General features: G+C 31.5%; 1 protein-coding gene across 1 annotated transcript; it reads right to left on the reverse strand.

Moving 5' to 3' along the window:
* Positions 1–5937: 5937 nt before the first annotated feature.
* LOC139094921 (chaoptin) lies at positions 5938–22704 on the reverse strand. Its single transcript, XM_070646157.1, has 5 exons — positions 22280–22704; positions 16457–16737; positions 8595–11472; positions 7027–7334; positions 5938–6740 (listed from the first exon to the last, which is right to left on the reverse strand). Exons 1-5 carry the CDS (start codon positions 22482–22484, stop codon positions 6054–6056), a joined length of 4359 nt encoding a protein of 1452 aa, XP_070502258.1. The 5' UTR covers positions 22485–22704; the 3' UTR covers positions 5938–6053.
* Between the last annotated feature and the right edge of the window lie 2204 nt (positions 22705–24908).

Below are 24908 nucleotides of genomic sequence, written 5' to 3' on the forward strand. Positions count from 1 at the left end.
GTGATTGTGAAAAAGAATTTTGATTATCTCGATGGGTGTCATTAATTATTCAAGTATTTACTTTAGTTGCTGTAAATAAGCGTGATTTGACCCTGTTAACCCTGGTAAATTGAAATTTACTGTAGTTGTTGTGAAAAATCAAGCATTAATTGACCCTGTTTATCCTTATTTCCCAGCAGACAATGAGCAAACTCACATAAGTGAGCGTATTCATGAGAAGCCAAATTGACCAAAATGATTGAGGATTCTCAATTTTGTGACCACAATCTTGAGCAGCTCCTGTCTGTTCGGGATAGATTGAAAATAAGCTTTTAGTATGCTCATTTGTCCTGAAAAGGATACCGAATCGACACAAATGGAGAAGGCTTCGTCAGAGAACTTAAAGGCTTCGCTTAACCTCTTTATTAACATCAAATGGAAGCAACCTTCGTTTGGAGTACATATGGCTGCCAAAATAAGCTGTTTTCATTCGGTGTCAATTAAATAGGATTAGCGGAGCCTTAAAGCAACTTCAGTGACTGAGCCTTTCAGAGTTATGTCGCTCGGGCTATTGAGAAATACTCTTGATGACAACATGATCTAATTATTAAATTAGACATCGACCTAAGAAAACCTTCTTTTGATCAAATTTAATATTTTTCAGGCATAAAAGTGACAATTTATCCCTCCTTCCAGAAATGTATTTACGGGAGGAGGAGGGGACGTATTCAGGGTCAATACCTCTTCTCTCTTTTCAATTCTCAATTTTTAAGGATTTTTCATAAAAACGTGGTCTCAATCATCCCTTCTGATGCTGAAAGAATTTTTGGTAACGCATCTGATTCCCCCTACCCTCTCTACGTTCATGTCCCCCCTTTTGTACCCCATGACATCAAGTGTCTTCTACATTATCCCCTGAAACTTCGAATAATTTCTCTACAAATTAAACAAATTTTCAATTTAATTTTTTGTGTATTTTTTATTGAAACGTTTTTTTCTTTCATTTTTGAGTTACTTTTTTCTTTAATTTAGTTTCATTTTTAATAAATTTTACAAATTTTCTCCATATTTTAAACTTAAATATCTCATGTTACTCTCATCGCTTCGTGATTATCATTTACTTAGTTATTTTCACTCATTTTTTTGGTTTTGCTTATTGAAAATCGTGTGATAGAAAAAGAATAAATTTTAATTATTTTAACTATTTACAAATTTCATTTTTATATAAAATTTTTACACCCACATACACAGTTTATTCATTATGTATTTAGCTTCTGATTTTATTTGTCATAAAAATTTTACAGATTAATCCACAGGCAGAATTAAAAAAAAAAGTTAATTTTTTTTGTGAATTACATTATTTTGTGGATTTTTTAGTGTGGCTTATTCACTTTTATGCATGATTATGTTCGATGAGTAAACTTTCTCTCTCACTCACTGTGCAAAAATGCGGTTTGTTCAATGTGGATTTTATTGAAATTTACACATAGAATGGTGAATATGTGCGGTTTTTGTGGGAAATTTTTAATCAGATTTTTTTTTTTTATTTTTGGGGTTAATTAAATTAGTGAACAATTTTTTGTGTAGTTGGATTTATTTTTGGGATTTTCACTTGTTCTATGTGTGAAATTATACAGAAATTTTGACTTAATCGGATTTGTTAAATGTTGAGGAAAGTTTGGAGCTTTTGAGGCTTGCATTATTTAGCTTTGAACTTTTGTGATTTTTTATTTTCCGTAATTTTTGGTTTTATTTCGTAATTTCTGATCGTGAGAAAATTATTTTGAGCTTTAGCCATGTCCGTGGGATTTATACAATAATTACAGATTATCCCGAGTGACACAAATGAAAAAAGCTTCGCCATAGAGCTTTAGAGTTCCGATTAAAGCTCTTTTATTAGCACCAATTATAAATCACTTTCATTTGACAGTCATTTGAATCCCAAGGTTCATAATGAATACAGTAAAGACAGTACTGTAGGGATCTTGAAGTCGACTAGGATTTTGTGTGAAATCGAGTCGACTTAAGTCGATTATTCCATAAAAATTCGAGCCGACTTATAACTTCTGGTACTTTGATTACATTGAAGTGTCTGACGCTGGATGAATGCCAGGCTTCTATTTGGTGTTAATAAAAGAGCTTTAGCAGAGCTTATAAAGCTCACTTGCTCCCTTCTAGAGACACCTTAGTTCATTACCAATCCGTCCTTAACTTCCCCTAAAAACCGCAACAAATTCAGTAATTTTTCTAGAAAATATTCTTCAATTTACATAACATTTTATCTACTTTTTTTGAGTAAAATTTTCATTAGATAATTCCTTTTTTTGCATTTAAAACTCAACATATCTAAATACTTAACAATTCAAGTCAATTTAACGTTATCAATTTAAACTACAGTAATAAAAAATTAATTTTTTTAGAAAAACAATTTTAAATTTTTAATTATTATCGTTTCATTTTTTGCTCAGTTTTACTACGAGTGTTTATTTATTTACAGGTGAGGATGAATTTTATGAAGGAATTTTGCAGAAAAATCAACATAAGTCAGAGGAACTTCTGATTTAAGTCCTTTAAAAATTCATAAAATTTTCTCAAAATTTCCCTTAAAAAATTCACAAAAATGATTTTTCATAATTCCCTAAACATGATTCTTTAATCCAACAGAAACGAACGAATGTGCTTAATATTACATACCTAATAATTCACTAATTTCAAAAAAGTCTCTTATTGCATATCTTTCCGTAGTCACATCCGGGAGAATATCAAATATACACACATCTTCAAAATTTTATATAAAATGTGCTCGAAGATAAACATGAAAAAAAGTATAATATTTATAAGGCTATATTTTTTTTACACAGGATGTGAGTTGAGGGATTTTCATTTGCTGTGGGGGTTTCGGAGCGACTTCTTATAAGGCTTGGATTGCCCGATCGGTACAATTTTGATTCATTTTTCGAGATATTAAGCTATACTGAGTTATTTGACGTAGGAAGCTGATGAAAGAATGTCAGCTCAACATGCAGACAGACACTAGGTGATAGAGGCAGCAACAGAGTCAGATGAAAAGCCTTTTGTTGCAATCTAAGCTCTACATCGGAACAGTAAGTAAGTAAACTGTACTGAAATGTTCTCAGATTATAAATGTTCTCAAAATAGACCAGTAACTTAGAAGATAAGCAATAGATCGTCAGAAATCAACCTAATTTGTGCCTATTGAAGACCAATGCCATCCTCGGGTGCTTGTTTCTTGAATATGCTTTAAGGAGGGTTTGGTCATGAGCTACAAACTTGCATTTCTATATTTTAGATGAGCAAGCCTACAGTTTTCAACTGGATCATATAAATAGCTCGTTTAAGGCAAAAGTTCTGCATTTTTGGACGAATTCTAGCTTTATTCTCTAGTGCAAAGCTCAAAGTCGAGCTAGAATTCGGGTCGAGTCAGGCATTAAATGAAAAAGTCAATTTTATTAGAGATTCTGCCCTTGATTATGATTAGAATATCTCTGACTAAATCCTTTAAACTCTATTTAGAGTAAGATAAGGGTAAATACCCCAGTCTTCAATCTAAAATCCACCCTAAATATCAATAGTATTCAACATTCTCAAAACAACATTCAAAATTGTGCTGATCGGAAACATTTTTTTGCTGATTTTTTCATGATTTAAGCTCTTTTTCAGATGAATTTAATCAAGCAAGAACAAATCATCAGTATCCAAGCTATAATCACCGGTATCTTTAAGAAACATTGCAACATTGAAAACCCCTTCAGCTCTACCAACGCCACAGTGTAGATATAAAACTAACAACGGAAGAACTGCTGTTTTTTTTTGCTTATATTTCTCATCTTTTTCGATCGTATGAATTTATATTATATATGTACAAAGTTCTATTTATCATATTACACAAAAATGAGAGTTTTTCTCTTGTTTGTTATCATCACCATCATCATCATCAACTCGAGAGCATGAAACAAGGCAAAATGAAAGAATTGAATTTCTTCATCTTATTTTGACTGAATGAAAATTGAGATTTAGAAACTGAACTTAAGCTAATATTTTCCTTCTCATTTATAACGGAAGGAGTTTTTTGTTTGATTAACTGAATTTATGCTTTGCTGTTGAAGGCAAACAATAAATTGAATATTGTAGCCACAAAATCTCTTGCCTACACTCTCTAGTCTATGTGCTTATATATTTTCATATTCTATTAGATTAGAAGGAATTTGTAGAGCACAAAATAGCAAAATAAATATGAAAATTATGTTTTCCGATATCTGCGGTTCATTTATCATAATTTCTCTTCCTTTTTTGCTGCCTCTTATTTCAAATCATCAGACAAGTGGCAAACATTCATCTTCAGAAGCTTCAACTCAAGATTGTAGACACATTCAGAGATGAGAGGCACAAGAAAATAAGGAAAAGGCAAAAGAAATCTCAAAGATAATCTAATAAAATTTTATCAATAACAAATTTTCTTCTCATTCGGTCACATCCTACAGTGAGATTGAAATGTACATATGCCGATGAAAAAAATATTAAAACAAATCGATTGAATTTTCGTTATCTGATTATTGGTGCACAAAGGAATAAAATTGAGTAAGTGAGGAATGTGTTGTTTGCTTTGTGCTTAGTGCGAATTTGCAGGTTTGCTGTGATTCGTAAAGATTTGAGGAATTTGAGAATCAACAGTAATTTTTCATTTTTTAACGGTAAAATCATATTTGAATTTTAACGGTAAACTAATATTTGAAATTTAACGGTTTTCTAAATTTCAAAAAATGGCATTTTAATTTTAAAGTCAACTTCCCATCATCCTCTAGATGCCTAATTAAGTCATTATTTATCTATGTATTTATCTATATTATTTATCTTTATATACCTATATCTAACTCCACATACTTCTTCTTGCCATTCTCATCCCGTCCAAATCGAAAACATAATTCAACATATTATTTTACCCCTTAAATTTTGTGCTCAATGCCATCAAATTCTTCTGTTTTTCTTTCAGATCTGTACATCTACATTTTATCATACTTCATCTTTTGTTTTTCTAGGTCAAATAAATAATTGTTCGATGATGGAACAAACATTCATCCCACAGAAGTAGACAGAAATAAAAAATATTTTATCCTTTGCTGATGCATCATCGAGTTCTGCTGTTTTATGACTCACAAATTCACAACCATTCATGTTATTGTATTTTTTTTATTATTTATTTTGAGGATATCGATCGATCTTAATGGAAATGGGAAAATAGACATGTGGATGTTTTCATTCCAAGTTGCTTCAAAACAAATGTCCAAAAAGTCTTTTTCAACAGTCAAAACAATTTCAAAATTAAGGAATTCAGTCAAACTTTTTCGTAGAAATCTTCAAAAGATACAACAAGGAAATAATCAACAAACTTGTTCCTATGTTTTGCATGAGAATCATCCCATAGTTAATTCATATTAGTCTCACTATAGCAACGATTCATTTCCACATGATTCTTACTTAGATATATTTACAGTTTTTTTGTCTTACAAGCTTCGTGCTTGGAAAAGTTATTTAAATTTTTGCTATAAACTCTCGTCGTCATTCTACAAAATTTTACTATTGGGAGACATACAGAATGTAAGTTAGCATTAAATTGCAGTTGGCAGTGTTTGTAGATTTTCTGGATGTTGAAAAATTACTCTGTAAAACATTCTTTGTCAATTTTTAAGTTTTGGATGTCCAATTTTTGATTTATTTGATTAAATCTCAATCTTTAATGTATAAAGTCTCTATTTTCAGCTATGCTGAGTGTCTAATAATTAAATTAATGTACTTTTGCAATAATTTTTGACTTTAAACCAAAAATTTCACAATAAATCAAAACAACAACAAAAGGGGCTTGCTACTATGATTATTTTTGTAAAATCCAAAATAATTTTAACCGTTATTCAAATAAAACAATATAAACTGCATTTTAATGCCAACTTCCATTAAGTTATAAAGAACACTTCACGTCATCGTCACTATTTACTTATTTACTCTTACAAAAAAATGTTAGCATATATAAAACAGATTGTATGAGAGAAAGAAGTATTTTACATTGGAATAGTTGTCGTTCCCATAACAGTACCCGAAATATAATTTGGATGCCCATGAGAATTATGCATATGATGATGCTGACAATTTGCCAAATTATTCAATAGTGAATCTTTCGAGGTATCTTTTACGATGTGATTTTGATGATGTGAATTTTGTGTACTACTATTATTATTGCAATGTGCTTGCTCATCTTGGGATATTGTATATGAATGATAAGATACAAACTCTTGTGGCATTTGTTGTCGTTTTGCTTGCTCGATTCTTCGCTTTTTAATTTTAAGCCATCCGAGAACAGAGATGAGAACAATAAAGACGAATATACCAAGTGCACAGCCAACGATGAGTCCCAAGCGACGTGTTAATAGTGCATGAAAGAATCCTGCTGTTGTCGATGGATCCATTGCCATAACACTACTTAATGTATATAATGTACGAACTTGTGTACATCTTGATGTCATTGATTCCGTAAGTAGTCCTCTCACGGGCAATGTTGAATAGACTTCATTATGTGAATTTGTTATACTTGATATAAAATTATTTGCAGCACTTTCGCTGTTATTGTAATCATTCTGATATGTTAACCAATTACCAACACCAAGGACACATATTAGGTATAGTGTGTTTGATGCTAGTCCTATTAGTCGTGCTGAATTCGATGAACGATTAAGGAACATTGGTTTAACCTGCGAAATAAATCAAATTAGAAGATTAGTTGAAGTTAAGAATGGAATTGACTTGACAAAAGCAAGTCTTCGACTAGAAATGATCAAGACTGTACACAAAATGTCATTAAGCAATCCCCAAAGCATTTAAATAATAAGTCTAGTCTATAAACTTTCCATACCACTTAATCTTACAGACATAGAAAAACTTTATCATTTTCCCATTCCAAACAGCTATCATCTCAAGTTAAATGACCAACCTAACCAGTCAAATGAACATAAAAAAATTATTTTTCTCATTCCTTACCTCATCATGAACCTCAAGAGATTGATAAATCACTTGATATCCACTTAATCCCGAATGATCTCGACTCTGCCATGATACGAGCACCGAGTATGGTTGAATATCTTGAATGGCTAATTTCATTATCAATGGTGCGTCACAAAAGTCCTGTGGTTCCATTTTTAGAAAATCTTTTCCTTTTAAATTGTCCGGTTGATTGCAATTCAATCGACTTCCACTTGACAATGGCTCTTGTAAGAGATTCCACTTTAAGTGGTCATGCAACCACTCCCATAGCTCTTGTGATTCACATGAACAATGAATTGGATTTTCTGTATATTTTTTTTACATCGTACATAAATCATAAGTAAACATTCCATCATGGTTATTGTTGATGATGATTACGGATGGGTTTTCATGTTCAGAAATGGGGAAGAAAAATTTAATAAAAAAAAATAAATTGTTATTAAATCCATAATTTCATCCAGTCTCACCGCAAAAATATTGATTCAATTAAAAAGCAATCATCGAACATAAAAAAAGTATGAAGGTATTGATTTACGAGTGGGATGAAGTGGTGGAAATGATTATTTCATTTTGGGAAATTACTGTGGTGGCTTGGGTGTGTTGTGAATAGTTTTGCTGAATTCTTTCCGTCTCAATGAAGCAAAATACTTGTGGCTAGTCTCGCAATTAACAAGACATGATATTTAGGTCAATTGGGGAATTTGTTAATGTGCTTATTGGGAATTTACTGTCGAGACTTTTTCTACTCAAAAGATCAAATAAAGTAGATTGCTTTTGTGAGTGAAAGGAGCTTAGCATGAACTGCCCATACAGTTTGGATTAATTTCTGTGAATATTCCATTCAAACTAGATATTATTGGATCTGTCAATTAAGATTAATATAGCATGAATACCTTCATATTAGGAACAAAAACTAGTCGCCCAAATAACCAATAAATTGACGACATTTATCTAAATTAATCCAGAAAACACCCATATCCCGTCATTTCAATGGGATATCCCTAACATTTTATTTCATTTCCACTTCCACATTTCTCATGTTATAAAAAAATTGAGAACTTCATACGTTGCATATAAAATACATTTCTATGAGGGTAGTGAGGGTGTGCCAATAGATAATTTTTGGAATGTAGAACTCTAGTGACTTAAGGATGTCAAAGTTGGGTCGAGGTTCATATGATCTGGATCATTACTTCAATATCTAACTGAATAGCACCCCAATTAAAGGACCAAGCTGAGAATCTAGGCGGTATCAGCGGTATTTGCTTCAAAAGCTTGGTATTTTCTAGTATTAGCCCATGGTTGCTCAGCCTGGTATAAGAAGGTGTTAAGTACATCTGGCTAGCGGTAGCCAATGATATGCATAACTAACTTCAGTCATCTTGGACTACAATTAATCAATGCGACAATAAAACTAAATAACAGAACAATTCGTCATACAACCACGGCTAGTGATGACCATATAAGAACCATATGACGCTGATTTCCTAAATATCTGTTGGCACACCATACCCACAATCCACAAAAAAGCTAAGAAGACAAAAAAAAGAAGAATAATATCTTACCTGCAATCCACAAATGTTTTATGTGTGTCTCTAATGGTTTTAATGCTTTCAATGGTATCGTCTCGAATAAATTTCGTTTAATATCAAGCATTTCCAGTTTTCTCAATGCTTTAAACGATTCCATTGGTATAGTTGTAAGACGATTAGCGGTGAGTAGTAGTTGCTTTAAGCTCACCAAAAAATCAAATGTCTGTTGATCAATTTTAGTCAATTGATTATACGATAAATCGAGTGTAGCAAGCATACTCAAATCCTGTGAGAAATCCTCTAAATCTCTTAGATTATTATGCGACACATTAAGCTTGGTCAATTGATAGAGTCCTTGTAATCGCTCCCTTGGCAATATCTCAATAACATTACGACTCATATCCAATATTTGTAGACTTGATAATGTTACAAATGCACCAGGCGATATACGATTAATTTGATTATCAGTCAAATATAAAATTTGTAATGCTGGAAACATTTCAAAGTCTTTACTTGTTAAAATCGATAAGTTTGTCAGACGTATATGCAATTCGATCAAGTATGGATATTTTTCATCATTATTTGTGCCTGTATAAATCTTTTCAAGTGGATTACCGGTGAGATTAAGCCACGCTAAACGTGCCAATGAATTTTTTGATAATGCCATACTTGGTATTTGCATAAAGCGATTATATGACAAATCTATACGTTGTAGACTAATTGAATGTTGAAAAAAATTACTCGGCAATGAGAATAGTGAATTTCCACTTAAATCAATCATGTCAAGATGTGGTAAATGTGCTGTATTAAAGCCACTGATTGATGTTATAATATTTGAACTTAAATCCAATTGACGTAAATTTGGTAATCCGTTAAGCTTAAAAAAGTCAATATAGTTGATTGTATTATGTGAAAGTGACAATATCTCCAATGTTGATATATTTGACAAGGCCATATGAGGAAATTCATTAATTATATTCTCATTTAATTTAAGCTCCTTAAAAACATTTAAACGTGAAAATAGATTACGATTAATGATACGTAATTCATTACGACTTAAATCAATACGTACAAGATTTGTTGTACGTGTAAAGAGTGTATCTGGTAATTGTGATATTCCACAATTGACCATAATTAATGTCTGTAATGATGGTAATTTATCAAACATATTCTCCTTTATTGCTGAACCACTAAAATTATTTGATGATATTTTCAATACACGCAAACTTGGTATATCAATTTGTTTTATATCCCACGAATGTAGACTATTACCATCGAGATTGAGCTCATTGAGACCTGATAAACCACGAAATGCATTTGTTTCGATTTTACTTAAATTCGTTTGACGTAAATTAAGTAGATATAGTGATGGCAGTGGATCTTGAAACAGGTCACGTTGCAATACATGCAATAAATTTTCTGAGATGTCTAATGTCCTTAAATTTTTCATTTTTCCAAATGAATTCGCTTCAATATTGTGAAATAAATTGTCACCGAGATAAAGCTCTTCTAGCTTGACGAGTTTGGCAAACATATTCACATTTATAGCCATAAGTTCATTCTTACTTAAATCTAAATACTTTAATGTTATCATTTTATCAAATGTATTGTCAGCTATTTGATAAATGCTGTTATTCTTCAAATGCATACGCTCAATATGAAGTAAATTTGTAAATAATGTTTTATCCAGCTTCTTTAACATGTTATTTTCCAACCACAATACTTGAACATTAAATTGATTATTAAATAATTTATGGTTGATGAATTTAATTAAATTACTATTCATCTGTATTGAGACAAGTGATGAGTTTGTATTGAATATATTTTCAATATCCACAAGATCATTATTTTGTATATTGATGTACTTTAGACGATGACATTGTCGAAATGCTTCCGGCTCAATTGATTTAATTTGATTATTTTGCAATGAGAGTTCCATGAGATTTTTCAATGCTGAGAATAGTCGTGTGTCAATACGTTCTATACGATTATCATTTAAACGAATGTCGCGTACATTTATAAGACTACTAAAGAGTTTATCGTCCAATTCCTTTATTAAATTATGATCTAATGTCAACGATGTTAGTTTTTGATTATACTCAAATATGGTCGGTGGGAGGGTCTTGATATAATTATTGCTGAGATATAACTGATCTAAATTGACGAGTGTATGAAATACATAAAAATCAAGTCGCTGTATGGAATTGTTTTCCAAATAAATTACACGAATTGATGTTGAGTTTGTGAAGCAATTATTTGATAATTCGAGTATATTATTTTCACTCAATAGGACATCCTCAAGTGCTGGTAGATTCATAAAGACACCATTTATATAATGTATGTGATTATGGCTTAAATCAACAATTCTCAAGTGCTTATTTGTATCAAATATTTGAGCATCAATCTCAATTATATCATTATGACTCATGTCGAGTTGTTGAAGCTCACGCAGCGAATAGAAGCAAGTCTTTGATACATTCTCGATGTAATTATTGTACAAATTTAATGTTCGTAGAAATGGAAAGTAACGAAAGTAATCACTGCTCAATGTTTCAAGGTAATTTGAGCTTATGTCGAGAAATATCAGCGAATTGAAATGCTGAAATGCTAGATCCTGCTGAATTGACGATATTTTATTTACGGACAATCGTAATGATCTCAAATAGTCCATTTTAATTAATGAAATGATGGGAAATGATTCTAATTTATTCTCGGATAAATCAATTTCAGCTAACGACTCTTCTAGTCCAGCAAACGCATGCTCCGGTAATGTCTCTAATAAATTTCCCTTTAAATTTAATTTGACTAGATGGAGATTGTAGAAGCTGTAATCTGCTAGCTCCGATATCTCGTTCATTTCAAAGTCGAGTACAATTAGCTTCTGCATTGATGACAGAGTTTTTGTTGGTATCTAAAAATTGAATATGTGAATGAGAATGGGAAAAAGATGAAAAATTAGCTACTTCCGTTCCATAGTTAATTAAAAGTTTATTTGAATGAAAGTCTTGATTTATAGTAATGACAATATTAAGAATCAACTATATTTGATTAAACTAGGCTTGCTGTCTTGGATGAACTATAAGATACAGTCGAGAACTGTAGACCTGTGCATTTAAACTTCAGGAATAGCAGACCTGCTGCTGTTGGCCGAACCATATGGGTTTAATCATTAAACCTTCATCCTAAGCATCCACGATTTTCCTTATAACAATCTGGACCAAGTCCTAATTTTCCTCCCCACTTGCCAATAAGCTCTAAGCACACTACCCAGTCAGTACCATATTATTCTCAATCACAATGCTTACAGTAAATCTCAAATAATACGCGATGAATAAAAAGCACTCTAATACCATATATATTTTGCTATCCATTCTGTACAAATATTTGCTAGTTAAGAAACCTCAAAAAAAAAAGATGCAACGAGACTGAACTGAAATTGCTCGACGTGATTCGCTTTCAATTGTGGATTTGTACGTCTCTTTTTATTGTGCTTTTTTTTATCTTCAACAGATTTACATTCTATTTTGTGAGTTTTAGGAAATAACTAAATCACAATAGTCGACATGAAGTAACCATGATTTCGACAGCGACGGAAGATTGAATATGGAGAACAAGGATGAGATTTTTAAAAGGACGGTGATTTGCGGGGATTTTAGGATTTACATGCATAAATGGAGAGAAAAAAAAATTAACGATTTTTTCTTCCATTTTCGTAAAATTGCGTTAAATTCTTCAGTAAAATTTACTTTAGTTGAAAAAATTCAGTGGAATGGAAGAAATGGAAGGAATTTAGGATGTTTGGTATGGGTGACAATGGTCGCTTATTAAATTATTTTTAAATTCTCGTTCATTACTTCATTTTTGCTGTTCTATCTTTCAAATTATTTACCATAACAACAGATATCTTTTGTGCAGATACATTTAGGTCATTTTGGAAAGTGAAAAATGGTAAAATCTACATATTATGAGTATAAATGAGACCTGAGCTCGAATTTGATTCAATTTGACTTCAAATGAAGTTGCATTCAGGCAGAGGTGTAGTCAGAATGTGATGAAACAGCAAAATTTAGAATGAAGTGAGTGAGAAACTCTGGTAAATTAAAGGAGTTTGGCTAAAAAGAGGAATAAGGCCAGCTTAGTTATTGTCTATTCGATTCGAATTATAGTCAATTTTAAGTCGAGTTGTTCAAGTCGAGTCAACTTAGAGTCGAAAAGAAGTCGGTTGAATAAACTTCGAGATCTGGTAATAGCCTATACATTTTTGAGGAAGAGTTGATCTTGAAATTAAGGGTTCTCGAATCCGAGACCGAGCCCATGAACAAGATAGAAAATTTGCCCTTTGGCTGGACAAGCCTACATGAAGTCAAATTTGTTTAATGTTCTATATGCAATGACTGTGATAGAAAGTCGATAGGTGACAAGTTGTCCCTTACAACTCTGCAAGACTCTGCAATAAATCCATAAGTTTGCCCCCCACAAAACACAATAAAAAAATAAGAAGCACCAAAATATTTAATCAAAAAGATTTCCAACAAGGATCCTCATTTGCTGCAAAACCCATGGGATTCATTTAAGATGATGCCGTGTTTAAAATTTAATTCCAACAAAAAATTAAAAGTCTCATGCAAGAAAGGTCATAAATTATTTCATTGTTGTATAAAATCATGAAGATCTACAGCCAGCGCACTTTGTTGTACAATATAAAATGTGTCACTCATAAAAATAAATAAATTTTCATCTTGAGCTCTCGCATCTGAATAGCAGAGGATGTGAAAAAGGGTCTCTTTAAAGCGAGCAACTAAATGATGAAAAATTCATGTCGGAATCGCATTGTTATTTTAGAGAGGAACGAAAAAGAAAAATAAATTTTTTCCCCTCTTTTTCCTTCAATTTTAAATAATGAGCAAAAAACCGGAAAATTAATGCATCATTGCTGGTGTGAAAAATTGGTGGGATTTAAAAGGAATTTCCGTTTAACTTTAATTGAAATTGAAAATTTGTATTGGCATGAGTAATTTTTGGAATTCTAGTTGCAGTGAGCTAGGGTTCATGTGATTTTAGAGCTATTTTTATGAGAAAATCTCAGAAAATTTTCAAGTTTTTCTAAGAAAACTTAAGGAAATACACGATTTTCACGCTTCTCAATAAATCGTAAAATCAAATTTACGCTACAAAATTTAATATAATTTGAGTTACAATAAGAATTGTAAACATTTAATTCTGCAAATAAAATATACACAATTTGATTTATTTCATTTAGTTGTTGATGTATTTATCAGAGGAATAATTGGAAAATAAATTAGATTTCTGTATAGGATCTGATACGGTTGTACCCGAGCAACACTAATGAATTTTGGCAGCCATATGGACGCCAAACAGAGGCGGCTTTGATTTAATGTTAATAAAAGAGGTTTACCGAAGAACTCCTGGAAGAAAGCTGTCGATAGAGACAGCATTGCATTTGGCACTGGAAATTGACAGGCGGAATCCGGCGATAGAACTAGTTATAGGCGACATCTGAGGAAGGCCATGGATCACAGTTGATCTATACGGCCAGCAAAGTAAGTAAGTACTAGAGCTTTAGCTGAGCCTTTAAAGCTTTTTGATTTAAAGACAGCAAATTAATGTTAAATTAGGTCTAATTGAAAAATTAGAATTCCAATTAATTGTTGATTATGTCTAAATTTAGAATTCTTGGACGTTTAAATCAAGTTTCAATGACTGTTTCCTTGAAATTTAGCTTAATGGACTAATTGAACCATTTGGAGTTGAATCAGTTTATTCGAAAAAGGTCTTTGTTTCCTAGAAGATAAGTGTGATGACCAACAATCAGTAATACACTCTTTTGTGGGAATCTAAGTTCAATAACCTAGCTCCGAGTAGCAAAAATTGATCGATTAAAAAACCGATCCAGGCCGCAATTCCTCTGACTAACATTGATGGTTAGAGTGATTGCATTGATAGTGTCGATACAATGATGACTTCCACTTTAACTTATTTACTTCCATGGAAATTGCGACATCCAAAAGAAACACAAGTCTGCAAATTAATTAGAAATATCCAATCTACTTTCCATTCCCATCAAGTCACAAAGCACTCATCATTGAAAGGATTAAAAGACCTTTTCTACCTACGAACCACTTCCTTCCACCCATAACTCTTCTTGTTCACTCCATAAATTGTAAGATACGTCAATAAAATTGTAGGAAGTAAGGACTTTCCTTAACTAAATGAGACATCAAAAAGTCATCAACAAAGACACCCAAATAATTAATTTTGATAGTCAAATGAAAATATTTTCTAGTAAATTAAAAGACAGTAAAAATATTTCAAAATATACAAAAAATCACTTAAACACGATATCGTCATCATCACTTTAATGTCCTTTCCATTTCATCTCCTATAATAGCGTAATAAAGTAAATTTTATTTCCTTATTTCTCACGATTTTTTATTCTTGTTTCTTGCCTTATATTTTTGTTGCCATATATCTTAAACAATTTATTCACTTTTGTCTCGTTTTTATCGTATTTCCTTTCATTCACTGTATTACGGAACTTCGAGATCTACGATGTAAATTAAATTATTTATGCTGACAAGTAAATGGGAATAGGAGCAAGCATGCAGAAACCGAAAGAGAGAACTGAATTGCTTTAGACATATATACATATACACAAGATGTTTTTGCTGTAACTGCAAACGTTTTAACTCTGGCATATCCATAAAATTCTATTTAATGCTTATATTCATGAATGGCTAGTAGCTTTCATTTTTTATTATTATTGCAATTTGAATGAGTAGTTATCGTAATAAGAGAGAAATAAGTAACTTTTTGTGCTTGCTGTAGCTGTGGATCTGATGGAATAGTCATCAAATATTAATAAAACGTCGATTTGAGTTAAGTTTGATGGGTCAATTGAAGGTTTATATTGAATATCTTTATGGAATATTAGAAGAATTGTATTGAAATGTTAGATATCGGAATCTAGGGCTATTTTGGTGATTTGAGTATACTTTTAAGCCAACTATTCAAGCTTTTTGACTAGATTGACACAACTTGTGTGTCGCGAATCACACAAACTGAGTTAGAGTGACTAGAACAGCGAAAAAGCACCAAAATTCTACTAGACATCCCTGGGAACAAACCCTGGACCTTTGAGTTGACTTCCCGGCTACCTAACTAACTAGACCATTGCCGCTTTTTCGCTGTATGAGCAGAGATCTAGTTTTTAATTACAGCGAAATTAAGAAGCTGATTTAAAGCAGATTTAAGTACTTCAATTAAAAAAGCTATTCTTAGTCGCTTTCCCAACAGCGCTAACTGCAATCAAAAAGTTTATTGCACTTTCAGAATCATACTTTCATGTCTTTTGTCTCCAAAATAGATCAATCTAACATAATCCTACCAAAAAATCATTAAAATTTAATCAACGTCATAGCTACTTCTCAATTCTCAATGCACTTCCTATTCACTCTGACATTTTCAACTTTAATTTCACATTAAAGCCATTTAATTGTCCATAAAATGATAAAGATATTAGTCGACTCATTCATTATAATATCCAAGATCTAACTTAATAAGGCTCTTAGAAAATTTATTTTGCAATTACAATTCTCTCTTTTTTTTGCTTTCTCACAATCACCCCCTAAAATGGACAGTATAAGAGATTCTCTTAATGGCATCATTTATTGTATCACTTGGAAGATAACTGGATTTTCATAAATTCTTAATAGTCTTATATGAGGTCGTATAAGTGTCTCTAATATGTGTCTAATAAATTTGAATTGCTAATTAAAATAGATACAAAATTAATATTTAGATTTTCTTATGCTGAATATTCAAGACTCATTCATTTTGAGGTTTGATCACAATAGGTCGGTCAAGTGTATACTCACATGTGTTAATTTTCCATTCACAACACTAAGACTTTCCAATGAATCTTTTAAACTATTTAAACTACTATCCTTTAATGATTGAATATTTGAATTTGAAAATTGCAAATGTTTTATATCCATTGATGACGATGATGATGATGATGATGAAAATAAATCATTTCCCAATGTGATTACCGTACGATCGAAGTCATATATGGATAGAGATTGAATAGGTGAATGAATATTTTGCAGATTGTTACGTAACAGTGAACTCGTTATGCCAGGACATTCGAGAAACAGGCCTGTAAATAATGAGAATAAGGATGATTATCGATTATTGGGAAAATTACAATGTTTAAAATTCTATTGTTATATATATTTTATTGTTTCGGACTCTGTTATGTTCTAAATTACATGGAGTTGATGGAATATTGATGGATTTAGCTATTCCTTGAATTATGAGTAACATAATACATTTTTGTATCATATTAATGCATCAATGAAGCGAAATTTCGCAATATTCGCAATATTTAGGTTAAAATTATCATTAATTAAATTGATTTTGGCATCATTGAAGCTAAAATTTGCATTTTGAAGCAGAACTTTGCATTTTTGAAAAAGAATTTTGTATCCTTAAAGCAGAACTTTGTATTTTGAAGCAGATGTTTGCATCTTTGAAGCAAAATGTTGAATCTGCAAATTATAATTTTGCATCTTTGAAGCATTTATAATTTACAGTTTTGCATCACCAAAGAATGTTCCATCAATAAACCAGATAACTGCATCAATAAATCAAGTCATTTCTTTAATGACTCAGAATTTCAAATCAATTAAGCAATCCTTTTCGTTTGTTGTACAAACTTTATCATCAATGAAGTCAACTCCTACATTATTTAACCAAAACTTTTGCATCTTCGACAAACTTATCCAACAAATCATCAAAAAACAGTTTTTCAAACTAAATTTACTCAATTTTCCAACAAATTCAGCACATGTTCTAGTTCCCTCATTTTTTATACAATATGTCTGATTAAATGATAATATTTAGAAAACCAAATCGATTGCATGCCATTTACCACAAAAATTTTTTTTATCATATATATGTTCCTTCATCTAACTAACTGACATATTACAATCTTTATGTGAAAACACATTAGCAAACATTTGATGTGACATTTTTTCGCATCGATAGAGAAAGGGGATCATTAGCAATGAAGTCGACGTACATATAGCACCCTTATATTATCATGTTACATCATGTATTTAAATTTATTGAGGTGTGACAAAAAAAACCGCAAGTTTAGGCATTCATAAAATAACGATACAAGGGGTAACTTTTATGATGGAAAATGATAGGCTGGGGGGTAACCTTTGCATTTTTTATGGCACAAGCAAGTGACAGAAATAACACATATGGGTGAAAAAGAGAAAAAAACACATTTTGTAGACAAATTTTTCCTCAAAATTTTCAACAAAAGTTTTACCTTTAAGGGGTTATTTTGATTCAATGCATGTCATAGGCTATGGGTTATCTAAGCATACTTAATTGAATGGAGAAAGTTTCAATTCATCTGAGGATATTTGAGAATGACAATAAATAAAGGAAATTAGATTGATGGGATTTTGGGTACTTAAAGAAGCTTTGAGGTTAGTTTCTTGAGAAAATTCATAAATTCTGATATAAATTGCATCATTTAGAGTCATATCTACCTCTAGTGGTTCCTCAACGGACTCCAAACTCCATGTAGCTTTCAAATAAAGCCACGTGCCCCACGTGTACTTCAAAAAATTCTCAGAATTCCCCACAAAAATACAAAATTCCCAATAAATTCACAAAAGCTCACAACAGCCTCAACACTCGCCATGACACACCTACGATTATATTGTAACACATCAATATAATTCTCACAACAAATTTACGCATCAACATTCTTTATAAACTATTGTTAAACTTATTCCTTTCACTTTATTACTTTAAAAAGCTGCTTGTCGATGACGATGTTGATGAATAAAGTTATCAAAGATTCACACTTAAATGAATAATTCATTCGGGAAAGTTTTCTTGTCGAGCGAGAAAAAAGAAATGTTTTCCATATGAAATGCGAAAAGAAGAAAGAAATGAAATTCTTAACACTTTGTCGCTGCTTTTAGCAATTGGTTGGGAGAATGGGGAGTTATTGATGCAGTTTGTCAGTCTTTTAGTGGTCAATTAGGAACTAGTGTCTGATTTAATTTAACCAAAATGATGTTTATTCTTTGGAATTCAAGAAAATATTGAACTTTTGTATGAAAAAGGGGTTTTCAACTATGAACAATAAATATTATTCAAATCTCAAATGACCGTTATAATAGATGTTTATTATTATTAGCTGTAATTGAATACATAGCTTGATGGTCAAGTAGATGAACTCTATTCATGGTTTCATTGACTCAAAATTGCGTTAATATCCCAGAAAACCCAAATAACCATCCAACTTGTTCCTTGTGACACAAAAGAAACAAATAACTTTTTTCTTTCTTTTATCCTCGAACTAACTTGTTTTCAATTCTCCTTATTTTCCCATAACTTGAAACTTTAATAATGTAAGACGAAATGTGAAATGAAATAAAAGTTGAGTGCAAGAAGTTGAAAGTCCTCATAACGTTGAAGACAATTTAATCGAAAAGATGAGTTCCGATTGGAAGGATTACGAAAAATATCTCGACATATTTGAGAAAATTTTCACAAAAATGGGAATTTGGCCAAGTCGAAAAGTTCAGCCGATGAGATATTTAATCTTATCAGTGCTGTCATCTTTCTGTGTTTTGTTTCTAATCAAAGTCTTGTTTCATCCAGAACGCGAGTCAATAGAAAATGGAATTGTGAACACTACGGGATGTATCATGGCTATTTTATTCCTTATCCGATTGACATCATGTGAGGAACACTTTGTTGAAGCATTTGAATTTATTCGTAAAGATTTGAAAGGAACTCCATCACTAATAAAAATGGATATTCTAATTGAGATCGTTGATATTATTCATTTTATGATAAAATTGGTCACTTTCATATTTCCAGTGGCAATTGTGCCTAAACTCTTTTCACCTTTTCTTGAATATGGATTCAATATGCTGGCGAATAACGATAATAATGTATCATTAATTTTACCACCGCCAATGGCGTTACCACAAATGTCATTTCTATATTATGATGGTTTCATAATATATGTCCTGGAATGTTCTGTACGTATGATTATGCTGTGCTGGCTCATGGGTGTCGCATTCATTTATGCTATCTCATCTTTATATCTCGGTGGACAATTTCGTGCATTGGGAAAGGATCTTGAATCTCTTTCACTTGAAAATGAGGAAATTTTTAATGGATATATTAGAAGACATGAGGATATCCTGAGGTAACATATAATTATGTGACAAAATGACGTGAATAAATATTTTTTTTTGTGCCATAACTTTCAGCGTCACAAAGAAATTAAACAATATCTACCGATATCATATGTTAGTCGAGTACATTGTGTCGTATATAAATTGGGCACTTCTGTTGCTGTCAATGTTTGCAGGCAATCGAGGCCCCATGAGTTTCTTTAACGATATGCTACTGACAACTGCTGGAGGCTCGCAATTTGTATTCATTCAATATTTTGGTGGAAGAATTGCGGAAATGGTATGGAGTTAATTGTTTTAAGGCTTTATATAAACAAAACACTGATTTAATCGCACAGTTACAATGAAAACTTAGGGATATTGTTTGGATTACTAATCCTTAGTGCAGTGCTCATTATTCAAAATTTGACAACTAACTGAATATGCAAATTTATGAGTTTTACCTGAAAGTGGCCAGAGTTACTAAGATAAGGCTTTCAATAAGCGGCACATTGCGGTGAATTGAATGCTTTGGTGTAAAAATGGTTTTAAATCAGTTATTGTCTGGAAAATTTTCATGTTTTACCATGAATAAGGTGACATAGTGATGCCCTAGTGAACTCGTTGTGCTGTTTGGTTCAATTGTTCTGAGAATTATTGCTAAAGCTACAGTGTATCGCTTGCTGAACAATATGAAAGCTACAAAAATTCACTGAATGACTTTTGACATAAAAATGCTAAATTATAAATTTTCTGATTTTATTTCTAGAGTCTAGAAGTTTTCTATGGAGCATATGGCTCAGACTGGATCGGAAAACCCATCAAACAGCAGAAAAAGCTATTCCTCATGATCATGAGAGCTCGAAAGGCTAGTAAATTGTGTTTGTTTGAAAACTTCATCACAGCTTCATTAGAGAATATGATGAATGTAAGGATTTAATTTAAAACTTTATATTTGACCTAATATTGAATTATTTGTTTGATATTCAAGCTCTTTAAGGACTCGTATGCATCATTCAACATTTTAAAATCTACCATGGAGAAGTAAATGAAAAGTAATTGAAGATTTATGACTAAAAGAAGTCATCAAGCAATATTAACAATATAATAAATGTCACATGAAATCATTTCTTTTGAAAATGTCACAAATAATAATATAAAATATCCACGTGCTGTCTCTAAATAATAAGAAAAGTTAAGATAGATTACATGATAACAAAATTATAAAATGTCAAAAAAGAACTTGGCGTGGATGTTAATCAAATATCAATTGTTTATTGAATATCTACAGAAAGTAGTTCTTCTTCACTTATCTCAAAATAAAGACTTGAAAATAAATCCAATAAAATATCATTTATCTATTTTATGTGGAGGTGTTGGCTAATTGAATTAAATTTCTCATTGATTATTGATTGTAATTTGATTTGAGCAGAGCTAGAAGTCAGAAATGGATTTTGTTTGGATTTTAGACTCAACTCCATACAAAATCAAGTCGAATTAGTTTTAGTTACAATTTTAAAACAAATTTTATCCAAAATATCTCACTTTTACTAATGTCAATACAAAAACCACTACCTATACTGTCTATACTGATGGTACACCCATCAAACTAATTTAAATTCAATTATGTAAAATTTAATAATTTTTATTAAATCCATAAGCTTTTAAATTGATGTTTTATGTATGGTGAAAAAAGCTATTTCACAATTTTCATTTAAAAAAAAGTTTTAAATACTGTTGAGCTAGGAGTTAGGAGTGATATGGATACGTTTTGTCGGTGATGGGCTGATGGATTTAAATTCGGACAATGATGCAAAGCATAGAAGGAGGAGTCGTGAATCTACGCTTATTACGTAACTCTCCTAGGCTCCTATGGTCAGGTTAAGGAGGTTTTACTTCTTGAAAAGTGACTTTTTGACCATGAAAACTTTGAAACGGATAATATTAAGTTACTGAAGGGCAGTGTTGACATGCATATACCGCCCAATGCCGATGAGCGCCGGGAACAGACGGTAGCGATGGACAGCTGAACATAAAATAGATTTTTTTCCACCGGTCTCAAATTAGAACCTTAAAAGTCTGTAAATTCTTAAAATGATTTCTCAAATTTTGCAATCCTTCATCCAATCAGAAATGCGCCCCCATCATAACCTTCATCGTAATGCTCCATCAACTCATATTCATTAAACATAATGAGATAAATTCGTTATTCCTTCCCCATACATTCTGTTATTAATGGTTCATATGACACACAATGCGGATAAAAAAATGTCCAATCTAATTCAATTCAGTCAGGATTTTCACATGACATAGAGAGAGACGCAAAAACCAGCAAAAACAAAAAAATTTAATTAGAAAAATTGAAAATGTATGTCAAAATAAATTTAATCTGAATGTAATCCGAACACTAACAGAGTTAATTAAACTTTTAGTTTATGGATGCGTTGAGAGAATATCCACAAAAAATATTTCAAATCAACTTACCATCCTCGAATTTATAGCATGGACATGCAGAATTTTCACTCGATACAGGACATTCAATATTATGGTGAATGTCCTCGCCGTTCATTGAATCCAAGCCATCCAATCGTGTTGCTCTGCATTTCAGCATGAAAATTAATATCACGAAAAATAATCGGTAACCGAAAATGAACTTAAATAGCCTCAAGTTGTTCCAATATGCTGCCATATTTTATTTGATGCTGTTATTTTCGTCTCTGATTCCTTTTTCTTCTCACAGATTGTGTTTCTGCTGCTCACATCAAAATTTGCATTGTTATTGCCAATTTGCGCTCCAAGTTGATTTGAATTTCAGCATTGGATTAAATTTCAAATCATTTCTAATTCTATGCTTTAAGTCTCGCATGCTGGATTCCTCCTAGAGTGACATTTAAAGTTCAATTCCTTCACTTTGCTTCGCATTCAAAAAAATCTACAAGAAAAAAAGGAGAAAGAAAAATGAATGAAAGATGAAAAACAATTTATTAAGATTAAAGTATGATAAACGAATGAGACTTTTGTTTGTCTCTCATGTTTATCCTCTTCCATTATCTTTTGAGAAATAAAGGAACAATTTTTTTGCTTCAAATCAAAATTTCTTGGAGTGGGTTCAGAAAACAATGAGCTTCAAGGGCGTCACACTATGGATTTTAATTATATTTTTGATGAACTTGGCAAATTTTTGTTCTTTTTTAGATCAGAAATCATAAATTCTCGAGTGACACATACTTGAATAGCACAAATCTATCGGTTGATCGATCAAAAATCTGGAACCAAACCGTATTCGTTGTGACGTATACGGTTTAAGTTTGGCACCATGCCAGAGATACGCTTGTCTGATGCTGTTTCAACATGTGCTATTCGAAATATTAACTAAATACATTTCGAGCTCAGTTGAGACTTTATATCGTTTTAGACCTTTCTCTGTTGCAAAAATTTTCAAACGAAATTAATTGTTCATGATGCTTTTGACTCAAAATTCTTTTTAAAAAAATCAGATTTCAATTATCGCAAATTTCTCATTGCATGGAAAGGGAAATCAAATTTGATGAATAGCGACTAATAGCAAGATTACCCAGGCCTTGATACACTATTTACTGCCTCTCACAACACTATATGTTTTTCTTTATGAAAAATATCCAAAAGTTAATAAATTGTCAAAGACTTTGTCTTTTATTCTAATATTACCCAATGCTCAGGCACTCATCTTAAAAATGATAACTTTTTCAATTTTCACAATTGCAAGATGAATGTATAAGCCTATGTTTTCCATAGTCCTTATCGTTTTATCATGTCTAATCCAGAAGTTTCATTTCCCTGTCTAAAAGTTTAAGGAGTCGAGAGTCTTTTCCTTTGATAAATAGGGGTAATTACATTTGATTTAAAGGAGTAACGTTGACTTATGTTTAAGAAAGCAAAAAAACTGTCTGTTGATAAATTTGGGTTTTTTGTAGTATTATGAAAATTAAGGGCGTGCTGAATTATTTTGGAGGCATTTGTTGTTTCATAAGGACTTGCATGAGAGGAATTTGAAGTCTTTCACATAAAACCAGAACTCAAAGTCGACTAGGATTTTGTATGGAAAAGTCGTCTCAAGTGGACTTTTTCATGCAAAATTGGAGTCTACTTCAAGCTCTGCATATAACTTTCGCTGTTATATCACATAAACAACACTCTAAAACTAATTCCATCCATACCTATATCCATATTATCAACAAAACGTCCCCCAAACTTACAACAAACTAAACAACATTATTGAATGTATAACACAAAAAATCCCACACATATATCAAGTCAACGATATAAATCAAGATTCCATTTAATGAACAAAAGTGACAATGCCTTGTATTAAAAAGAATAAAATAATTTATTGCATCAAGAAAGAGCAAAGAGAAAAAATAACAATAAGAAGTAAAAGAGAAGCGAAACAAATTTATTCAGTTGAGCTCTAACTAAAGCCCCATTTATATCCCTCAAATGTATCATATTTTTGATTTTTTCGAAAAAAAAAGTTGTTCCTTCTTCTTTCCGTTTTTTGTGTCTTCATAAAAAAATGACATTTTATGTTTATGTATATTTCGTATTTTTTTGGAGACATTCATGTATGGTGAAGGTTATAAAAAATTTATAACTTTAATTTCCCTCTCCCCCTTCGTTGTGTGACATATGATACATTGCACACTTTTATTTAATACAATGCCATTCATCCATCTACACATCTACTATTCATCTCACAAACAGTGTATGGAAATATTGTTTGACTGATGATTTAGGATCAGAAATGGTTTTTTCAAAAAAACATAGACGACTAGTGTCTGTGCTTGTGGATGTTTATGTGAGTTAAATGAAGAGAAAAAAAACTATGTATGGAGAGGAATCTCGATTGATGCTCTACATATACATAAAATAAAGTTTTTTTCATTCAATGAAAAATGATAGTAGAAAATATTTTATTTTTCCTCTATTCTCTCTATTGCTCTAGAACATCACATAATTTTATGACGAGAAATAATATGAGTATAAATATATTTGCATATAAAAGATGAGGAGAAAAAGTATAAAATAAGTGAGTTTGAAATGATGAATTAAAGTTGGATTATTGTGCGCATAAATT

This window comes from Chironomus tepperi, unplaced genomic scaffold, assembly GCF_022539635.2.
Source record: "Chironomus tepperi strain 1889 unplaced genomic scaffold, CSIRO-AGI_Ctep_v1 contig_359, whole genome shotgun sequence".
Classification (NCBI taxonomy): Eukaryota; Metazoa; Arthropoda; class Insecta; order Diptera; family Chironomidae; genus Chironomus; species Chironomus tepperi.